This window comes from Parus major, chromosome 21 (genome assembly GCF_001522545.3).
Source record: "Parus major isolate Abel chromosome 21, Parus_major1.1, whole genome shotgun sequence".
Lineage (NCBI taxonomy): Eukaryota > Metazoa > Chordata > Aves > Passeriformes > Paridae > Parus > Parus major.
The window spans coordinates 1,521,175-1,537,106 of NC_031789.1; the positions used below are offsets into that span (position 1 = coordinate 1,521,175).

Sequence of the window (15,932 nt, forward strand, 5' to 3'; positions counted from 1 at the left end):
CCCTGCAGCACTTATCGCTGTCCCTGCAGCAGTTATCGCCGTCCCTGCAGCAGTTATCGCCGTCCCTGCAGCAGTTATCGCTGTCCCTGCAGCAGTTATCGCTGTCCCTGCAGCAGTTATCGCTGTCCCTGCAGCAGTTATCGCTGTCCCTGCAGCAGTTATCGCCGTCCCTTCAGACCCCCTCCCTTCCATCGCTAGGGCTCGTCCATCCCCCGGCGGGATCCACATGGGATGGTCCTTAGGGTCCGGCATCACCTGTGGGTTCCATATCCCGGTGGGATCCCCCCGGACCATCTTTAGGGTTCCTTTCAGCCCAAACCGAGCCGTGATTATTCTGTGAATCTGTAGGATCGAAGCGGGAGTCTGGTGCACTCAAAGCCACCTCTGCTCTTGCTGTCTCCATCCGTTCCTGACCCAGAGTTGGCCGAGGGTGGTGTGGGAGGACACAGCCATGGAGCACCCCAACACCTCCAGATACACCTGCAGAGGATGCCCACGGCAGCACCTTCAACCTACACAGGCACACAAGGTCATGCCTTGCCCCGAACTAAACCCAGGCGTTCAGACAGGGAAGCATCCAGCTTGTCCCAGCACAGGGAGCAGGAAAACCAGGCCACACCAATTAGCAGAGCCCCACAGCACTACCACAGCCACTGTGCACACGTGGGTGCTTTGCATGGCCAGAGACGATGCAGCCCTGCAGTGCTTCCAGACCTTTTTTTATCCCATTAAAAAATAAAGACCAAACAAGCCCAGTGGGGCTTTGCTCACATCCAAATTATCCTCAGTCTGCAGAGGACTCGGCACAGGGGCTGCTCCGAGCGGTGCCAAGGTGGAGAGGATGCAGGGATGATGTGCTGGAGCTGTCACTGCCTGCAGGGACCCCCTCCCCACAACACTGCTGCTCCCCAAAACCCAGGGTCTGCTCTCACCCTTGCTAATGACAGGAATCAGTGAGTGAGCCTGTGCCATCACCCCAAGCCACCAGCACATCGCTCTCATCGCCCACTGTCCTCATGCTGCTGTACTGGTGTGGCTGACACAGGTCCCACTCTTCCCTGGGGTGTTCCAGGAATTCCAGAATTCCCCACCACATCGTGCCTGATGTTCCAGTTTCCCCCTGACACGATGGGGACTGGAGGACACAGGAGCTGCGAGGGATATTTCAAGTCATGTTGGCTCTGTGTGCTTGAGGCCACTTCAGCAAGGACTGGACACATCCCCCACAAGTGACTTCACACATCACTGGGCTGTGTTCACACACACAAATATCCACACTGGACAATGTCCTCACCACCTTCTCCACTGCCACAAATCCCACCACGTTCTGTGGGACGTGGAAAATAAGGTCCAGCATTGTCCACTGGCACCAGTGTGCCCAAGGATACAAACTGGAGCTCCTCAAAATGCACCCAGGCCTCATGCCAGCTCCACCCTCAGAGTCCAGAGTGATGATCTGTTCCTCCTGCAGACCAGCTCCTAGTGAAGGTCCCTGTGGTGCTGCTCCCGTGAGCTTCCCGATTTGACAGCATCAGCCACGCGCTCCTTGGCCTTGCCTGAGCAGAGAGGCTTTGTGGCTCCAGGCTGCAGAACAGAGACAACAGACACAGCGTTGAGCACCAGAGCTCAGCATGACCTGGTTCTGTCCTCTCCACCAGAGCTCAGCATGACCCGGTTCTGTTCTCTCCAGAGAGCTCAGCATGACCTGGTCCTCTCCAGAGAGCTCAGCATGACCTGGTCCTCTCCACCAGAGCTCAGCATGACCCGGTTCTGTTCTCTCCACCAGAGCTCAGCATGACCTGGTCCTCTCCAGAGAGCTCAGCATGACCTGGTCCTCTCCACCAGAGCTCAGCATGACCTGGTCCTCTCCAGAGAACTCAGCACAACCTGGTTCTGTTCTCTCCATGAGAGCTCAGCATGACCTGGTCCTCTCCCTCGCCCTCATACACGACACAAACCCATTGCTACAGGTGTTTGCACCTCCTCCAGCTTCATCAAGGGATGCTGTGGCTGAGCCTGGAGCCTCCAGCCTCTCGGGATGGTCCAAGTGACCACTCTGTGGATGGTTCCCAACAGGTGGAGCTGGCTGTTGGACAAAGAGCAGCAGTTGGGTGTTGTCTCCTCACCTTGTGCCGCTTGGCCGCTTGCCGCAGCCTCTTCTCCCGGTCCAGCTGGAGCTGCATCCTCTCCAGAGCCTCTCGCAGCAGAGCCTTCTCTTCTGCCTCCCTGTGGGCTTCATCTTCCAGCCTGGACATCTCCTCCTGGCACCTTCTCAGGGAAGCTTGGCTCTGCCTGTGCAAAACAGGAGGGGAAGATTCTGTTGGTTTTTTTCCCTTATCAACACTCTGCCCCTCAGCTGTGCTCTCCCTTGGTCCTGCTGACACTGTCCCTCTGCCCCAGCCCATGCTGCTGCTGTCCCAGGCTCCAGCCAGCCAGGACAAGGGAACCTGACAAGGCTCTGACACTGCTCAACCATGTGAGGCTGCAGAAGGTACCACTGCAGAAAACTGGGAGCACCTTTCCCCACTCCTCTTGACATTTGCCTTTTGTACCGTGGCCACAGACACAGACTGGTCCCAGACAGACACAGGACTCAGCAGTGTCACTCCTTGCCCCAAGCTCTCTGTCACTTGGCATCCAAGGACCAGGTCATGTTCAGAACCCTGGCTTTCCATACCTGAGCTGCTCCACACTTCCCTCATAACCTTTCAGCATTTCTTCTTTCCTTTCCAGGCGAACCTGGAGGTTCCTGATCTTTTTGTACAGCAGCTCCAGGGCCTTCTGTCTCTGCAGCCCCACTTCTGCCCTTCTCTCCTGAGGCAGGTGCTGCAGAGGCTGCATTCCTGACAGCTCCTTCATCTCCACCAGGCTTCCCAGAGCACCAATTACATCAAGGTACTGTGGGAAGAAGAGGCAATGCATTATTTACCAGGTCTGCTGCGTTCCATCACGCTGCTCAGCCATCTGCTTTCTGTCTGCTCTCCTGAGGGGACGACAGTGTCCTGAGGAAAGCAGGTTTGCATTCCATTCCCAGCTGCATGGCTTACTGGGATGGGATTGCTTTTCCTGGGATGATTGTTTTCCCTGCTGGGTGTTTTTTGGAGGGAAAAGACCCCCTTTGTCCAACCCACCAGCTGTGCTACCCTTGGACACCTTCCCTTGCAGCTCCCTCCATTGCTCCCCAGCCTCTCTGATGCACCGTGGCATGTTTTGGGGTCCCAGGATGTCCTGGCAGACACACACTGTGCTCTGGGCCATGCAATCATGGAATAGTTTAGTTTGGAAGGGAAATTTCAAGGTCATCAAACCAATCCCCCCAGCCATGGACAGGGATGTCTTCAACTGGGCCACAGAGCAGCTCATCTTCGACATTCCTGGTGTGATACCTCTGAAATGTGTTCAAAGAACACCTGAACTCTACACACCGGGCACGTGCACACACTCTACACATGATTTACCACACCTAACCCTGACATACCATCTTCTCACCCAAGTCTGTCGCCTCAGCCACTTCCCAGCTGGTGATCCTGAATGAGCCCCCATGAGGAACATGCTCAGGAACCTGCACAGACAGGGAAAGACCCATGGAGATCACTTTGGGACAGGTTTTTTTTGGTAAATGGCCTTGAGTCTCCTTTTCACCTCATGGGAAATCCACCCCAGCATTGCTGCGGTCCCAAGCCTCCCACCCTGCTCAGCCCATCCATCCCTGCTGCAATCCCACCAGCCCCAGGCCATGTGCTGGTCCTGATGGAGCTGCCACCCTCTGCAGGAGCACTGCCTGCCACCCATCGGGCTGCATCTCCCACCCTGACTTTCTTACCTCTAAAAACCTATTTCTTCTTTCCCAGGGCGTGCTTTCCAAAGTCAAATTTGTCATTTCCAAATCACAAACCTCACACTGCCTCCTTACCTTGCCAGCCTTCAGTTTTTCTCCCAACACAGGTGCAGGTTCCAGCTCAAGACCTCTTTGTTGGATTCTTTTCTCTGTCAGGTCTCTCATCTGGACCACCAGTGGCTCGAAATTGCTCTTCACAGCACCTGGAGGCAAACGAGCAGATGCCAAATTGTTCCACTCTCCACACAACTTTGAGGTTTCCCAGCTTTTCCAGCCTCCCTGTGAGGGTCAGGAGATTCTGGCACAGGTGCCCAGAGAAGCTGTGGCTGCCCCTGGATCCCTGGAAGTGCCCAAGGCCAGGCTTGGAGCACCCTGGGACAGTGGCAGGTGTCCCATGGCAGGGAGTGGAACAAGATGTTGTTTAAAGCCTCTTCCAACCCAAACCATTCCATAATTCTAGGAGAGCCCTGCTCACCTGAGCACTGCCTCTTCTCCAGCATCTTCACTCTCTCCCGGAGCTCAGCCAAACCTTCTTTTTGGCGCTGGATCGTTTCCTCGTGCCTGAGGCCTCGGCATTTTGCACCAAACTCAGCCAAGTCTGATGGTGGCTCCTGGAAGAAGTCAGGTCCTTGCCCAGTCTGGTAAACACAGCCTTGCTGCCAGACACCGGGCACTTGGCACAAGAACAAAGCCTGGAGAGCATCTCCGTGGATTTTGGGGGGGTATAAGAGACTTGTCAGAGACCTCCTTCCTGCTCTGCTGTGCCATGGTCAGGATGTGAGCCCTGCAAATGCTCTGCAGACCCACGAGAGGGTTGGTGCACAGCTCTGAACAGCCACGTTGGCGTTTTTCCCTTGTCCTCTGCACCGTCACACAAACACCTGAGTCCCTGCACAAACCTGGACATCACTAAACGTGCACCACCCTCTCCCAGCCCCATCCAGACCCCACACTTTGATAAACACCCAAAAATCTGTGATGGGGCTAGAGCCACGATGGCTGCAGACCCCCAGCTCCGATCTGGCTGCTCTCACCACCCCCATCTCTGCCCATCCCGCTCCCCAGTGCCCTCCCCAGCGCTGGGATCTCCCCCTCCCCATCTCAGAAGGTGGAACAGGACGGGCAGTACCTCCCACCCGCTCATCAGCTGGCTGTGAGTCAGTGGCCGGCCCCCGCAGCCAGCCGGCCTCGCTGGAATTGTACGGAATGTACAATTCCTACAGTCCCTCCATCTGCTGCTGCCACCACCTGCGAGCTCTTCCCTTTTCCAGCCTCGGGGAAATCAAGCAGGGATTTGGCACAGGAGAAGGAGGAGCGTTTCTTCTCATCCTGTGCAAGGAGCTGCCCCTATTTCTGAGCGTACAACCCCAGAGCTGGTCCTGCTCTGCACAGCCAGCACCCGCAGCTCGGCAGGCTGGGAGAAGGAAGGAATGCTTACACGGTGCTGTTCCCTCTAATTGGCAATTAACACAGCCATTAGCACGCACAAGACTTGGAGGTTCCAAGGCATCAGCTCCTTAGCCTGCTGGGGCTGTGGCTCCCCGGATCACAGGTGGCCCTGGGCTTGGGAAGGGGCTCCAAGCATCCCACCCTTGGGCCAGCGTGGAGCAGCTCCAGGCTCTCACCGACAAACACCAGGCACAGCACGGCTGCTCTCGGCAATCCCACACCTCGGTGCTCCCCGTGATGATTCCCCCTCTGAGAGGCTTCACCCACCTGCAGGGGTGTCCTGGGAGCGTCCTCTGGGCTCTCCAGGGTTTGTTGGGAAGCGTCCCTCAGCACCCGGCAGCGCGTTTGGGCTCGGCTGTGTGGAGGGACAAGATGCTGTGGGACCCCGTGATGGGTGAAGCTGACCCAAACAGCTTTTGGAGAGCAGCACCCCGGGCACCCACTGATGACTACCACGGTGTGGGTGGCAGCACTGGCTCGGATACAAGTGCCTGAGTTACGCATCGACTGGCATGAGCTCCACTAAAGCCCCGTTTTTGAATCCTGTGTCGTGGATTCAGAGCTGAGCTCCATCCTGATACTCTCAGAGCCCTTTGCTCTGGGGAGGACCCTAAACACCATCAGCTGCTGGGGACACACACGTCTGTAATCCTTGGGTGATGTCAGGGTGTACCTTAACTCCTGAGCTGCTGCTTTCAGGGCCCCATCCTTCTCCTCCACGAGGCTGGACAGCTCGGATAGCTTCACCCTGAGCTGGTTCACTTCCCACTCCCGGTGTTTCAGCTGCCTCTGGCTGTGCTCCAGCTCCACCTTCTGCTCTTCACTCAGCTCCCCTAAGCACAGAACAGCCCCGTGGGATGCTGGCTGGCTCATCACCCAGTCCTGGGGGATCTGCAGCTGGGGCAGCCTCATGGAAGCACCAGTGGGGCTCATCCCTGCCCTTGACAGTGCCCTCAGGTCCTGGGCCATGCCAGCAGGACATCCCAGTCTCTTTGTGGAGGTACAAGCCAGGGCCATTCCTTGCTGTGGCAATTTCCCTTCAGATTGAAGGAGGACAGGTCACCACCAGCATTTCCTGACTTGCATTTTTGACTCCACACATTCCTCACGGGCTCTGTCCCCACGTTCACAGCCCATGGAGGAATCCCAGGCAAGGTTCTCCCAGTCCTCCCAGGCTTGGAACATCTCCAGCTCCACGAAGTTCACCAGAGTGATTGTGAGTTTTGTCTACCTGCTCTCCCCGTGGTTACTCTGCTCTCTCATTGTCACTGCTACTACTCAGCCAAGGATGGGGAGAAATTCACCTTCCCAAAGAGAACAGCCTGCTTTGCCCCCAGCAGGACAGGTGACAAATGGGTGTCACCATTGTCATTTCCTGAGGATGGTGACACCCCTTTCCTGTGATCGGTGTGCGCCTCACCGCGTGGAGGAGGCTGGGGACGACGGCAGCCACATAACACCCACCTCTCATGTCTGACATCCTGGCTCTGGTTTCTGACAGCTCCCTGCTGAGCCTGCTGATGACTGCCCTCTTCTCCAGGAGCGTGCCCTGTGCTGCTGCCAGCTCCTCCTGCAGTTTCCTGGGAAGATCAGTGCAGATCTCACCCCCAGCGGGGAACCTCGTGGCAGGACACCCGTGCACACCTTCCTGGTTAATCCACACATTCCCTTTCTTCACCTGCCTTTTGGTCCCCTGGGCTTACCCTGTGCTGTGGGATTGGCCACACCATTGATCTTACCTGGAGCCATCCAGGTGGGATGGCAGAGCCTCACGTGCTATTTGGCATCACTTTGATGCTCCATGTCCTTAGGATCACTTCAGCCTAGCAAAGGGACTTGAGTCCCACCCTAAAAGGACTCATAAGATCTTGGGGCAAGTGGTGTTGGACTTCCTTAGGCTGTCCCAGGTGGTCCCTGCCCTTCTCCAAGGTTCTCTGACCACCATCAGTGAGTGCTGCTCACCTCAGACAAACGTGAGACTCCATGGCAGGACAAATCCCCGGCCAAGCTCCCGGTGCTGACCTGTGGGCATCACACTGAAGCCCTACAGGACACGAGGAAAAAGGCCAATCACTTCTTGGTAACACATTCTTGTTGCTTTCTCTACACAAATCATTTCCTCCTGAGGGCTGAGGACTCTTTGGGAAGCCCTGAGAGCCCAGTTCCACGGCCAGCTGGACAGTTCTTGACATCCAGACTTGCTTCTGTCTCAGAGCAGCCCAAAGCACACCAATCTTGTCATTTCAGAGTACAAAGAGCCCTTCTCCAGTGGCAAAGCCCTGTCTGCTCTCCAAAACCACCAAACAATGACACAGCTTCTGCAGGGCCTCACAGAGAGCTTGTCCTGCAGCTGGAATAAGCTTCACCCAACATCTTCCTGACGTTTCCTACAGCACCAAATTCACTGTTCCACCTCCACACGCATTTCACGTCAACCCAGCTGCCTCCTGGTACAGGTGCATCCCAAACAACCCTTACCTACCTTCTATTTTTCCCACAAGTGCTGCTTTTTCCTCCTCCAGCACCTTCTGCTGCTGAGTGGCCTCCAGCAGCCTGTCCTCTAAAGCCAGGATGGTCAGGGAGTGCTGCTTGCTTTGCTCCCTGTATCCTGCTACATCTTCTAGCAGTTTCTGTCTCTGTGACTCATTTTCCTCCTGCACAGCCCTGAGCTGCTGGTCCTGCTGAAGCAGCTGCTGCTGTAGCACCACCTGGGAAACGAGAGGTGGCAGCTGGGTTGGAAGTGCTGGGGGTTTCTTCTGGGATCACCATCATCTCTCCTGGATGGCGATCACAAAGGTGGAGGGAAGGGTTTCAGGGGTGGGGGAAGCCTTCTCCTCCAGCACTGATCCTCCACCTGCGTGGGTCAGTGCAAATACCTCTTGTGCAGTGATTTTCTTCAGCTCATGCAAAGCTTCTCTCAGCTTTCCCTCCGTCAGTTCTTGCTCCTCTGCCTTCTTTGCTGTTGCCTACCAGAGGAAATTAGCAGTAATTAGGTTAGGCATGAACACACCTTTCTTTCTCTGTGTGTTTTGGGGAGAGGGGGACCCCTTTGTTCACTGATTTGAGCCCCTGGAGCACCACACTGCAGCACATTTTCCCTTTTCTTCATTCCAGGAGTGAGCTGTGCTGCTTCACCCCACCATGCTCACCTCAGCCATGCTTCTTAGGTGGCTTTCCAACTCCTGGATCTTCTTCTGTTCTTCCTCCACAGATTTCTTGCACTTGTCCTTCTCCTCAGTGACAGCACTTTCCAGAATCTGTGAATCAACAGCCCACAGATCCACAGATTCAGGGAAATAAAAAAGACCTCCAAGGAAAAAAGCAGCAGGAAGGGTCATTTCTCTGGAGCAGGGCTGGGTGATGGGAGAAAAGCTTGGCAGGACACGAGATAACTCAGTGAAGGAGAGGATGGGAGCACCTGGGGAAAGGAAGAGCTGAGGGATTGGGTAGGAGCTGCTTGGCTGCTCCTTGCCTGAATCCTTAGAGAACTGAACAGCAGGAAAACACCATTCCCAAGGTGCCAGACACACAGGCAGACTGGAAACTGTCCTACAAGGCCACCATGATCACGACACACCCACCCTGACTGAGCCTGCATCCCACACCAGAGCTGCTGGGGGGATGGCCTGGGCTCCCCTGGCTATCCCTGCTCCACAGGGATTTCCTTTTCCAGCCAAAAAGGAGCCAACTGGAGCCCAGCACGGGCAGGGAGGGGGAGAAGGTTTGAGAGGAAGCAATGCAGTGTTTCCCTCAGCTCATGGATGATGCTCCTTGTGCTGTCCTTTCTCCCAGTGACTGGGATGTTAACTCCTGATGTTACCTGCAGGTGTTTCCCTGTCCCACCACGGATGCTTTTGGGATTTTACATCACCTGGATCCATATGGGAGGATATCCAGTCCCTTGGGACTGCACTCAGCTCGGGGCTACAGGTTCCTCCTCTCGTTATCCAACGCTATTATCCATTTTTCCTGCATAACATTCCTCCTCTGAAACACCAACCACACCACTGTACCTGTTTGAGCTCCTTGTCCTTTTCCAGGATGATTTGCTGGATTTTTATCTCTAAGTCTTGCTCATGTTTAGCTTCCAGCTCCTCTGTGTGCTCCTGCAGCAGCTCTGCCTGCAGCTCCTGGAGCTTCTCTAATTGCTCCTACAGGGAGACACGGGGGTATTAAAGGAACTCTGTCAGCAGCAGGGCAAGAAATAAACCTCCTGTGTACATTCACTCACAAAAAAATTCACAAGAGATCTCCTCTCCACCCTTGCTGTGTTGGGGATATGGATATGGATATGACAGTGGCTCTGTCTCCCTTCCTTTGCATTTCCTGCACTCAGGGATCTCAGCCACATCCCCAATCCAGGTGCCACACTGGCTTGTTTGCCATCATATTTACCCACAGGAAGAGTCCAAATCCACCTGCTTTATGTGCATAAATATTTCTGCACCTGCAACATCTGATTGCTCTGTGCCATCTCCTGCGTCTTCTCCGACAAGCTCTCGAGAGCAGCCAACAGCCCTGCAAAAGCCAACGGAGCCTCACACACCATATCATGGATATCTGGAAAAATCTCTTCATGGAAAGGGTGCTCAGGCATTGGGATAGGCCACCATCCCTGGAAGTGTTCAAAAAGTGTGAACACTTGGGAACAGTGTTGGCTTAATGGTTGAACTCGGTGATTTTGGAGGTATTTTCCTTAAAATTTCCATGATTCTGTGATTTTCTCCCCCAGGAGTGGCTCATGCTGGACTTTCTCCTCTACATCTGGCTTGCTGGGACACCCCACATTCCCAGGGATGCCCAGCAGGACACAGACCTTTGCCAGAGGTGTGCAGGTCCATCCCCAGGCTGTCCAGGAGCTGCTCTGCACCCTCCAGCCAGGCCAGGGGACCACGTGCCATGTCCACCACTGCTGTCCTGATGGCTGAGACAGAGGGATCCAGGCACAACACCTCCAGCTTCCCCAGCTCCCCTCTCAGGCTGGAGCTGCTGCAGGGGCTCCTCAGGCAGGCCTGGAACAAATGGGACCAGTGGGGAACAAGCCAATCTCCACTGTCAGTGGCCTTCAGGGACTGGCAAATGAAAACAACATTTCTGAACATCTCAGGCCAGGTTGGATGGGGCTTGGAGCAACCTGGTCCAGTGGAAGGTGTCATGGAGTGGAACAGGATGGAGAATTCCCAGGAGATTCCTTCCTCACATGAACACTTAGGGATGATGCTTTGTTTCAGGGTTGTATCTTTATTCTGACCTTTCCTCAGGCCCACAAAACACCCTGGGCCACTTGGTCCTCAGTGTTTAAAGGGCTGACCTGGAGCTTCTGCAGGGAGTTCTTGAACACCTCGATGTTTGCAGACACCTCCTCCTCCTTTGCGAGCTTGGAGCTTAATTCCTTCTGCAGACTCTTCTCTCTCTCGTGACTCTGTTGGTTCTCATCAGAGATCTGCCTGACCCTCTCTATCACCTGGCAAAAGTGGGTGAAGAAGGAGGATAAGGCCCACACTGTTTTGAGGGGCCAGGGATGGTCTCAGAGAGCCACAGCTGAGCCTTGCTGCAGACTGGCAGCCACGTCAGACCCCTGGGCTTGTCCCTGCTGCAGACCACTGACTCCCTCCAAGCTTAAAGGACCGTGTCCCCTTCACGTCATGGAGCAGTGCCACCACCCTGGGACAGCCACAGCACAAATCTGGGGAAGGCTGGATGCTGCAGCCCTACTGCCCGTGGAGCAGGCACCTCTGCAGCCGCTGCCTGGAGCTTTGGTGGCTCTGAACATCCCTGTGAGCTGCTCTCCAAACTCACCTGCTGCTCCGTTACAGATTTCCCTGTGCTGCCAGCTGCTGATGGAGAACAGATTTGCATCACTTGGGTCTTGAAGGACTCCAGCTGCAGATCAACACATGGGAACAAACACCACTGAGCATTGACAGCCACTCTGCTGATCACTGATAATCAAAATCTGGCATCATGTTATCAGCAAAGGGCTGCCCCTGCCCAGAGCAGAATTACCCAGGCACTGAGGAGGGCTGGTGTGGCTCCCAGACAGCATAACTAAGGTTACAGATTCCTTTTCTGTGTGCTAATAAATGCTCTGTTGTCCATGCTGCCCACACAAATCCTGTGGATAAGCCTTTTATTCTTCACCCAAGACCATGTCAGGGTTTGGGGCTCAGGACTTGTTTCCACAGCACATCCTTCCCCATGGGAAGCTGCATCCCTGTGCTGCCCACAGCCCCAGTGGGGATGTTCCTGCCATTCCCTACCTGCTCCCCAGCTCTCTGCAGCTCAGACCTCAGCAGGCGCTCCCTGTGCCCCATCTCCCGCAGCTGCTCTGCCTGCTGGGACCAGGCTGCCTTCAGTTCCTCCTCTGCCTGCAACGAGAGCTCTGGCACCTCACAGCAACGTCCAGCACCATGCCATGGGCATTCCAACCACTCTTCCCATCAGACAAGTCCAAATGTGCCTTTGGAACACCAGGAGACAGACAGCAATCCTGTTGTAGGGAGTGGGGTTGCAGCATCCACCCTTCACAGCACTTTTTGTCTGGGTTTGGTCCCTGGGTGTTGTCCATCCTCACCCAACACCCACACAGGGCACTCTGCCATCTGTTTTTCCTCTTCCATCAGGGTCCATGATCGAGCTCAGGACAGTTGGATGCCCCTGCCCATCCAGCCTGTGCTCCCAGGGATGGCTGGTCCCTGTCCCACCCCTCTGGGACGATGGGATCTGCCCTCTGTGTGTCCCCTGCAGCCAACAGCCTACCTTGGCTTTCTCAGCCAGTTGCTTTTGGACACTCTCGTGCTTTTGGATCTCCCCTTTCAGCCCCTCCAGGTCCTGCTCCAGCTCCTCAATGCGCTGCAAGAGCCCGGGGAGGGCGGGGGTCTCACCAGGGCAGCTGGGCATCACCCCTCTGGATGACCTCCACAGATCAGCAGGATTTGTTTCCCATCTAACTCACTTTGTTCACCCTGGAATTCTCTCCTAACCTGTATTTACCGTGGTTATCTCAGCTTACAAGTGGAACTCAATCTGATTTCTGATCACATCTCCCCAAGCCCCCTTTCCCCTGCCCTCCCTTCACACCAGAACTCACTGATCCAACAGAGTTACTGATTATCAGAGTTACTGATCCACTGCCCCAGCTCTGATGGCCACTTTGTGCCTTTCAGGACAGGAGCTGAGCTCCAAACCACTCCCAGTTAATGATTCCCTCACTGATGTGCTCCTGCAGCCACTGCCTACCCCAAAAATGACTTTTGACTCACATTTCTGCAGGAGATTAGTTCCTCCTCTCCGAGTTCACTCTTTACTTCTTCTTTAATCCTCAAGCACTAGAAAGAATGGCAACCAAGGTAAAAAACACCAGGGCAGTGAAACCTGATGTGAATGGGACACTGGCACAGGCTGCCCAGGGCAGGGGCTGAGTGCCATCCCTGTAGGGATTTAAAAGACACTTGGGGACGTGGTTTAGTGGTGGCCTTGGTGGGGCTGGACCCACGGCACAGTGACAGGGTTTCAGTGGCTCCTCAGGAGGACCTTGGCAGGATTATTTTGTGTGTACAAACAGCTGCTGTGCTCCCAGAAGTCCGGGGCACACGGTAGCTGATGCAGAGCGAGGAGGGAGATCCAGCTGGGGAAGGAGACCCTGATCTGTGGGCATCATGGCACACCCAGACATGGCCACGGGACCACCACGGTCATGGGGTCACCTCCCTGTGATACAGCTGCTGCCATCCTCACCAGAGAGAAGCATGACCCTTCTCACCCCTTTCCCACCTTAATCCCCATGTCATAAATCACCGAGCCCCTCATTAGTGCTGCCAACCTTGGCTGAAACCACAGCCAGCTGATTGTCCTTCTCTTGGTTTTCCTTAATCAGTTTTTTGGTCTCTTGCTGGAGTTGCTGGATTTTCTGCTCCTTTTGCACCAGCTCCCTTTGCATGTTGCTCATCAGACCTGGGGAAAACAACTCAGATCAGAGGTCACCCAGGAGTGACATTTAGATGGGATATTGGGATGGAATTCTTCCCTGTGAGGGTGGGGAGGGCTGGCACAGGGTGCCCAGAGCAGCTGGGGCTGCCCCTGGATCTCTGGAAGTGCCCAAGGCCAGGCTGGACAGGGTTTGGAGCCACCTGGGACAGTGGAAAGTGTCCCTACCATGGCAGGGGGTGGAATGAGGTGGTTTTTAGGGTCCCTTCCCACCCAAACCATTCTGTGATTTGATTCCTACAAGCCTCTAGGAATAATTTGTTGCCTGTACAATTTGACCAATGATTCCTCCTCATCCAAAGCCAGTCCCAAATTGCTTCATGCCCTGACCCAGAGCTCCAGGGTCAATACCTGCAGTCAAAGCCTGCTCCCTCTTCAACTTCTCACTTTCTCTCCGCAGCCTCCCGATCTCCAGGTCTCTCTCATGAAGGGAATGGCTGAAAACCTGGTTTGAGCCTTTCTGCAGGTCACTGATCTGCAAAACACAGATTTACCTGTGCTCCTCACCAGAACATTCGCTGACTGCTACAGCCCCTTTGGGGAGGGACATCTGGCACTTCTGGTTTGGTGGGACTGTTCTTTAGCATCTTCAAATTCCCCCTAGGAATTCCACATAGGACATTTTTAAATGTGCTCTGGCTGTTCCTGCTGAAATCCTAATGCCAGAGGCATTAGAGAAAGAAGGAAGGAAGGGATGGGAAAGGATGGGAAGGAAAAACCCTCTCTCCCTCATTTCCCTTGATTTCAGACACACAAACTGCTCCTGCCCCAGCCTGGCTGTTACACCACAAGCACACCTGTACCTGAGAGGTTTTCCCTGCCCATGAAAGCCCCCAGTACCTGTTCCCTCAGGGCTTTGATCTCCTCTGTTTGGGCTCCCAGCTCTCGGTTGAAGGTGAGCAGCTTCTGGGTCAGCTCAGCCTCGCTCCTCACTGCTGCCTGGGCCAGTTTCCTTGCCGTGGCTGCGATCTCCTCCTGCAGGTCTCTTACCACCACATCCCTCCCCTTTGTATCCAAACCAAAAAGGTCACCCGTCTCCTTCTCCAGCAGCTTCTCACCCTGCTGGCAGATTCAGGTGCCACTGCTCAGTCTGCAGCCACAGAAACTCCACACCACCTGCCCAGGGGTTCCAGCTCACGGCCATCAGCAGGGAACCCGCTGTCCTGGCTTCCCACACCCTGCAGCCACCCCTGTCCCCATCCACCCGCTTTGGTGGCGGCCCCCACGCCCTGCTGGCACTCCTGGTGGGACACAGACATTTGGGAGGATTCAGCTGCTCTGCCAAGGGCCAGGACAGGGGTGGCATTCCTCACTCCCACCCCAGCAGCATTACCTTCTCCTGCAGGAGGAGATCCACCTGGTGAGTGCCCAGGGAAGGGGGTCCCCCCCTTGCACCATCACCTGGGAAGCTGGCTGAGACTGGAAGAAAGCAAATTATCAGCAGGAGAGGCGGGTGCAGGCAGCAGAAGTGCTCCCTGCAGCATCCTTTTCCCTTGGCTAAAACTGCTCCAAGGCAGTGGGCACTACTCAGGGTGTGAGTTTGCTTCACAACCAGCAGAGAAATTAAAAGAAATGACATTTAGAGTGCAAACAGTCTGCACAGAAGAGAGAGTTAATTCACCTCAGGGAACCAAAACAGCCTAAAAGCAGCAGAGACACAGCAGTGAGAGGCTGCCCTTATTTTCCAGCACTGCCCAGCCCCTCAGAAAGCTGTGCTTTTTTGTCTTCCCACATGGGAATAGCTCTGCTCGCTGCCTTTAGGGCATGGGGATCCTTTGGGCTGCTCCCAAAAAGAGGAGTTGGTTGCTTATGACAGCCCAAAAATCCCACAGCAGGAAAACCACAGCACTGTGCAGCAGGCCACAACATTCATGGCAAATGTCACATTCTCCAGCTGGCCCAAACCCTCACCTCTGCCCTGCTCCATCACAGTTTGCTCCCAGAGGTGCATCAGATCTATTTTCAGGTGCCTTCACTCAAGGCAGCCACTTCAAAGGAGGGAAAAACACCACACAGGGCTCAGGAGCAGGCACAGGGGCCACTGGGGCAGATAAAGTCACTCCTGGCCCTTCTGGGTCCCACACCAGGAGAAAGGAAGAGGAAATGTCCCTCTGCAAAGCCAACAGCATTCCCCTTGGGATGTCCCAGCTCGTTTCCTCCCAACCCAAACCCACCCAGGACCACATATGGACTTTGATCAGCTCCAGGGGACAACGACTCGCTCAACACTTGTCACTTTTCTGCTCCAATCAACTCCCCTCAGCACCGAGTGAGGACAGCAGGACACAAATGGCTGGGTTTGGCATCGTGGAGTACCTGGCCTGGCCGCAGAGGTCCTGCTGAAGGTGTCCAGAGAGGTGGCACCGGCCATGCTCCTGCCCCGGGCACTCCCAGGTCGCCTTGGCAGAGGCAGATGGGGCTCGTGGCCGGGGGCTCTGGGGGTCCCCCTGCCCAGGGAGCTGGGGGGAAGCTGCCACTGCAGCGAGGGCAGGCCCAGAGGAGATGAAGGAGTCCAGGCTTTGGGCTCTGCACCCACCTGGAGCTGTCTGCTCCACCCTATGCGACGCTTCAAGGGGGGACAGGACATCTACGGTGAGAAAACACCATGTTATCTGCAGGATTGTAGGAAGGATTTTAGCCCTGGCACGGATCTCAGCAG

At 55.2% G+C, this 15,932-nt stretch overlaps 1 protein-coding gene across 1 annotated transcript in view; it reads right to left on the reverse strand.

Moving 5' to 3' along the window:
- Nucleotides 1–1,230: 1,230 nt before the first annotated feature.
- Nucleotides 1,231–15,932, reverse strand: part of FHAD1 (forkhead associated phosphopeptide binding domain 1) — a 17,218-nt gene continuing 2,516 nt past the window's right edge. The window contains exons 3-26 of the mRNA XM_033519363.1: nt 14,114–14,341; nt 13,625–13,748; nt 13,110–13,240; nt 12,550–12,615; nt 12,047–12,139; nt 11,548–11,655; nt 11,087–11,170; nt 10,599–10,751; nt 10,104–10,299; nt 9,735–9,805; nt 9,301–9,438; nt 8,437–8,544; nt 8,164–8,253; nt 7,770–7,995; nt 7,250–7,331; nt 6,752–6,867; nt 5,961–6,120; nt 5,555–5,642; nt 4,314–4,449; nt 3,914–4,041; nt 3,479–3,562; nt 2,678–2,898; nt 2,127–2,292; nt 1,231–1,584 (exon numbers count right to left, since the gene is read on the reverse strand). Coding sequence (XP_033375254.1) covers nt 1,480–1,584; nt 2,127–2,292; nt 2,678–2,898; nt 3,479–3,562; nt 3,914–4,041; nt 4,314–4,449; nt 5,555–5,642; nt 5,961–6,120; nt 6,752–6,867; nt 7,250–7,331; nt 7,770–7,995; nt 8,164–8,253; nt 8,437–8,544; nt 9,301–9,438; nt 9,735–9,805; nt 10,104–10,299; nt 10,599–10,751; nt 11,087–11,170; nt 11,548–11,655; nt 12,047–12,139; nt 12,550–12,615; nt 13,110–13,240; nt 13,625–13,748; nt 14,114–14,341 — 3,102 coding nt within the window. The 3' untranslated portion in view covers nt 1,231–1,479. The remainder of the gene's footprint in view (nt 1,585–2,126; nt 2,293–2,677; nt 2,899–3,478; nt 3,563–3,913; nt 4,042–4,313; nt 4,450–5,554; nt 5,643–5,960; nt 6,121–6,751; nt 6,868–7,249; nt 7,332–7,769; nt 7,996–8,163; nt 8,254–8,436; nt 8,545–9,300; nt 9,439–9,734; nt 9,806–10,103; nt 10,300–10,598; nt 10,752–11,086; nt 11,171–11,547; nt 11,656–12,046; nt 12,140–12,549; nt 12,616–13,109; nt 13,241–13,624; nt 13,749–14,113; nt 14,342–15,932) is intronic.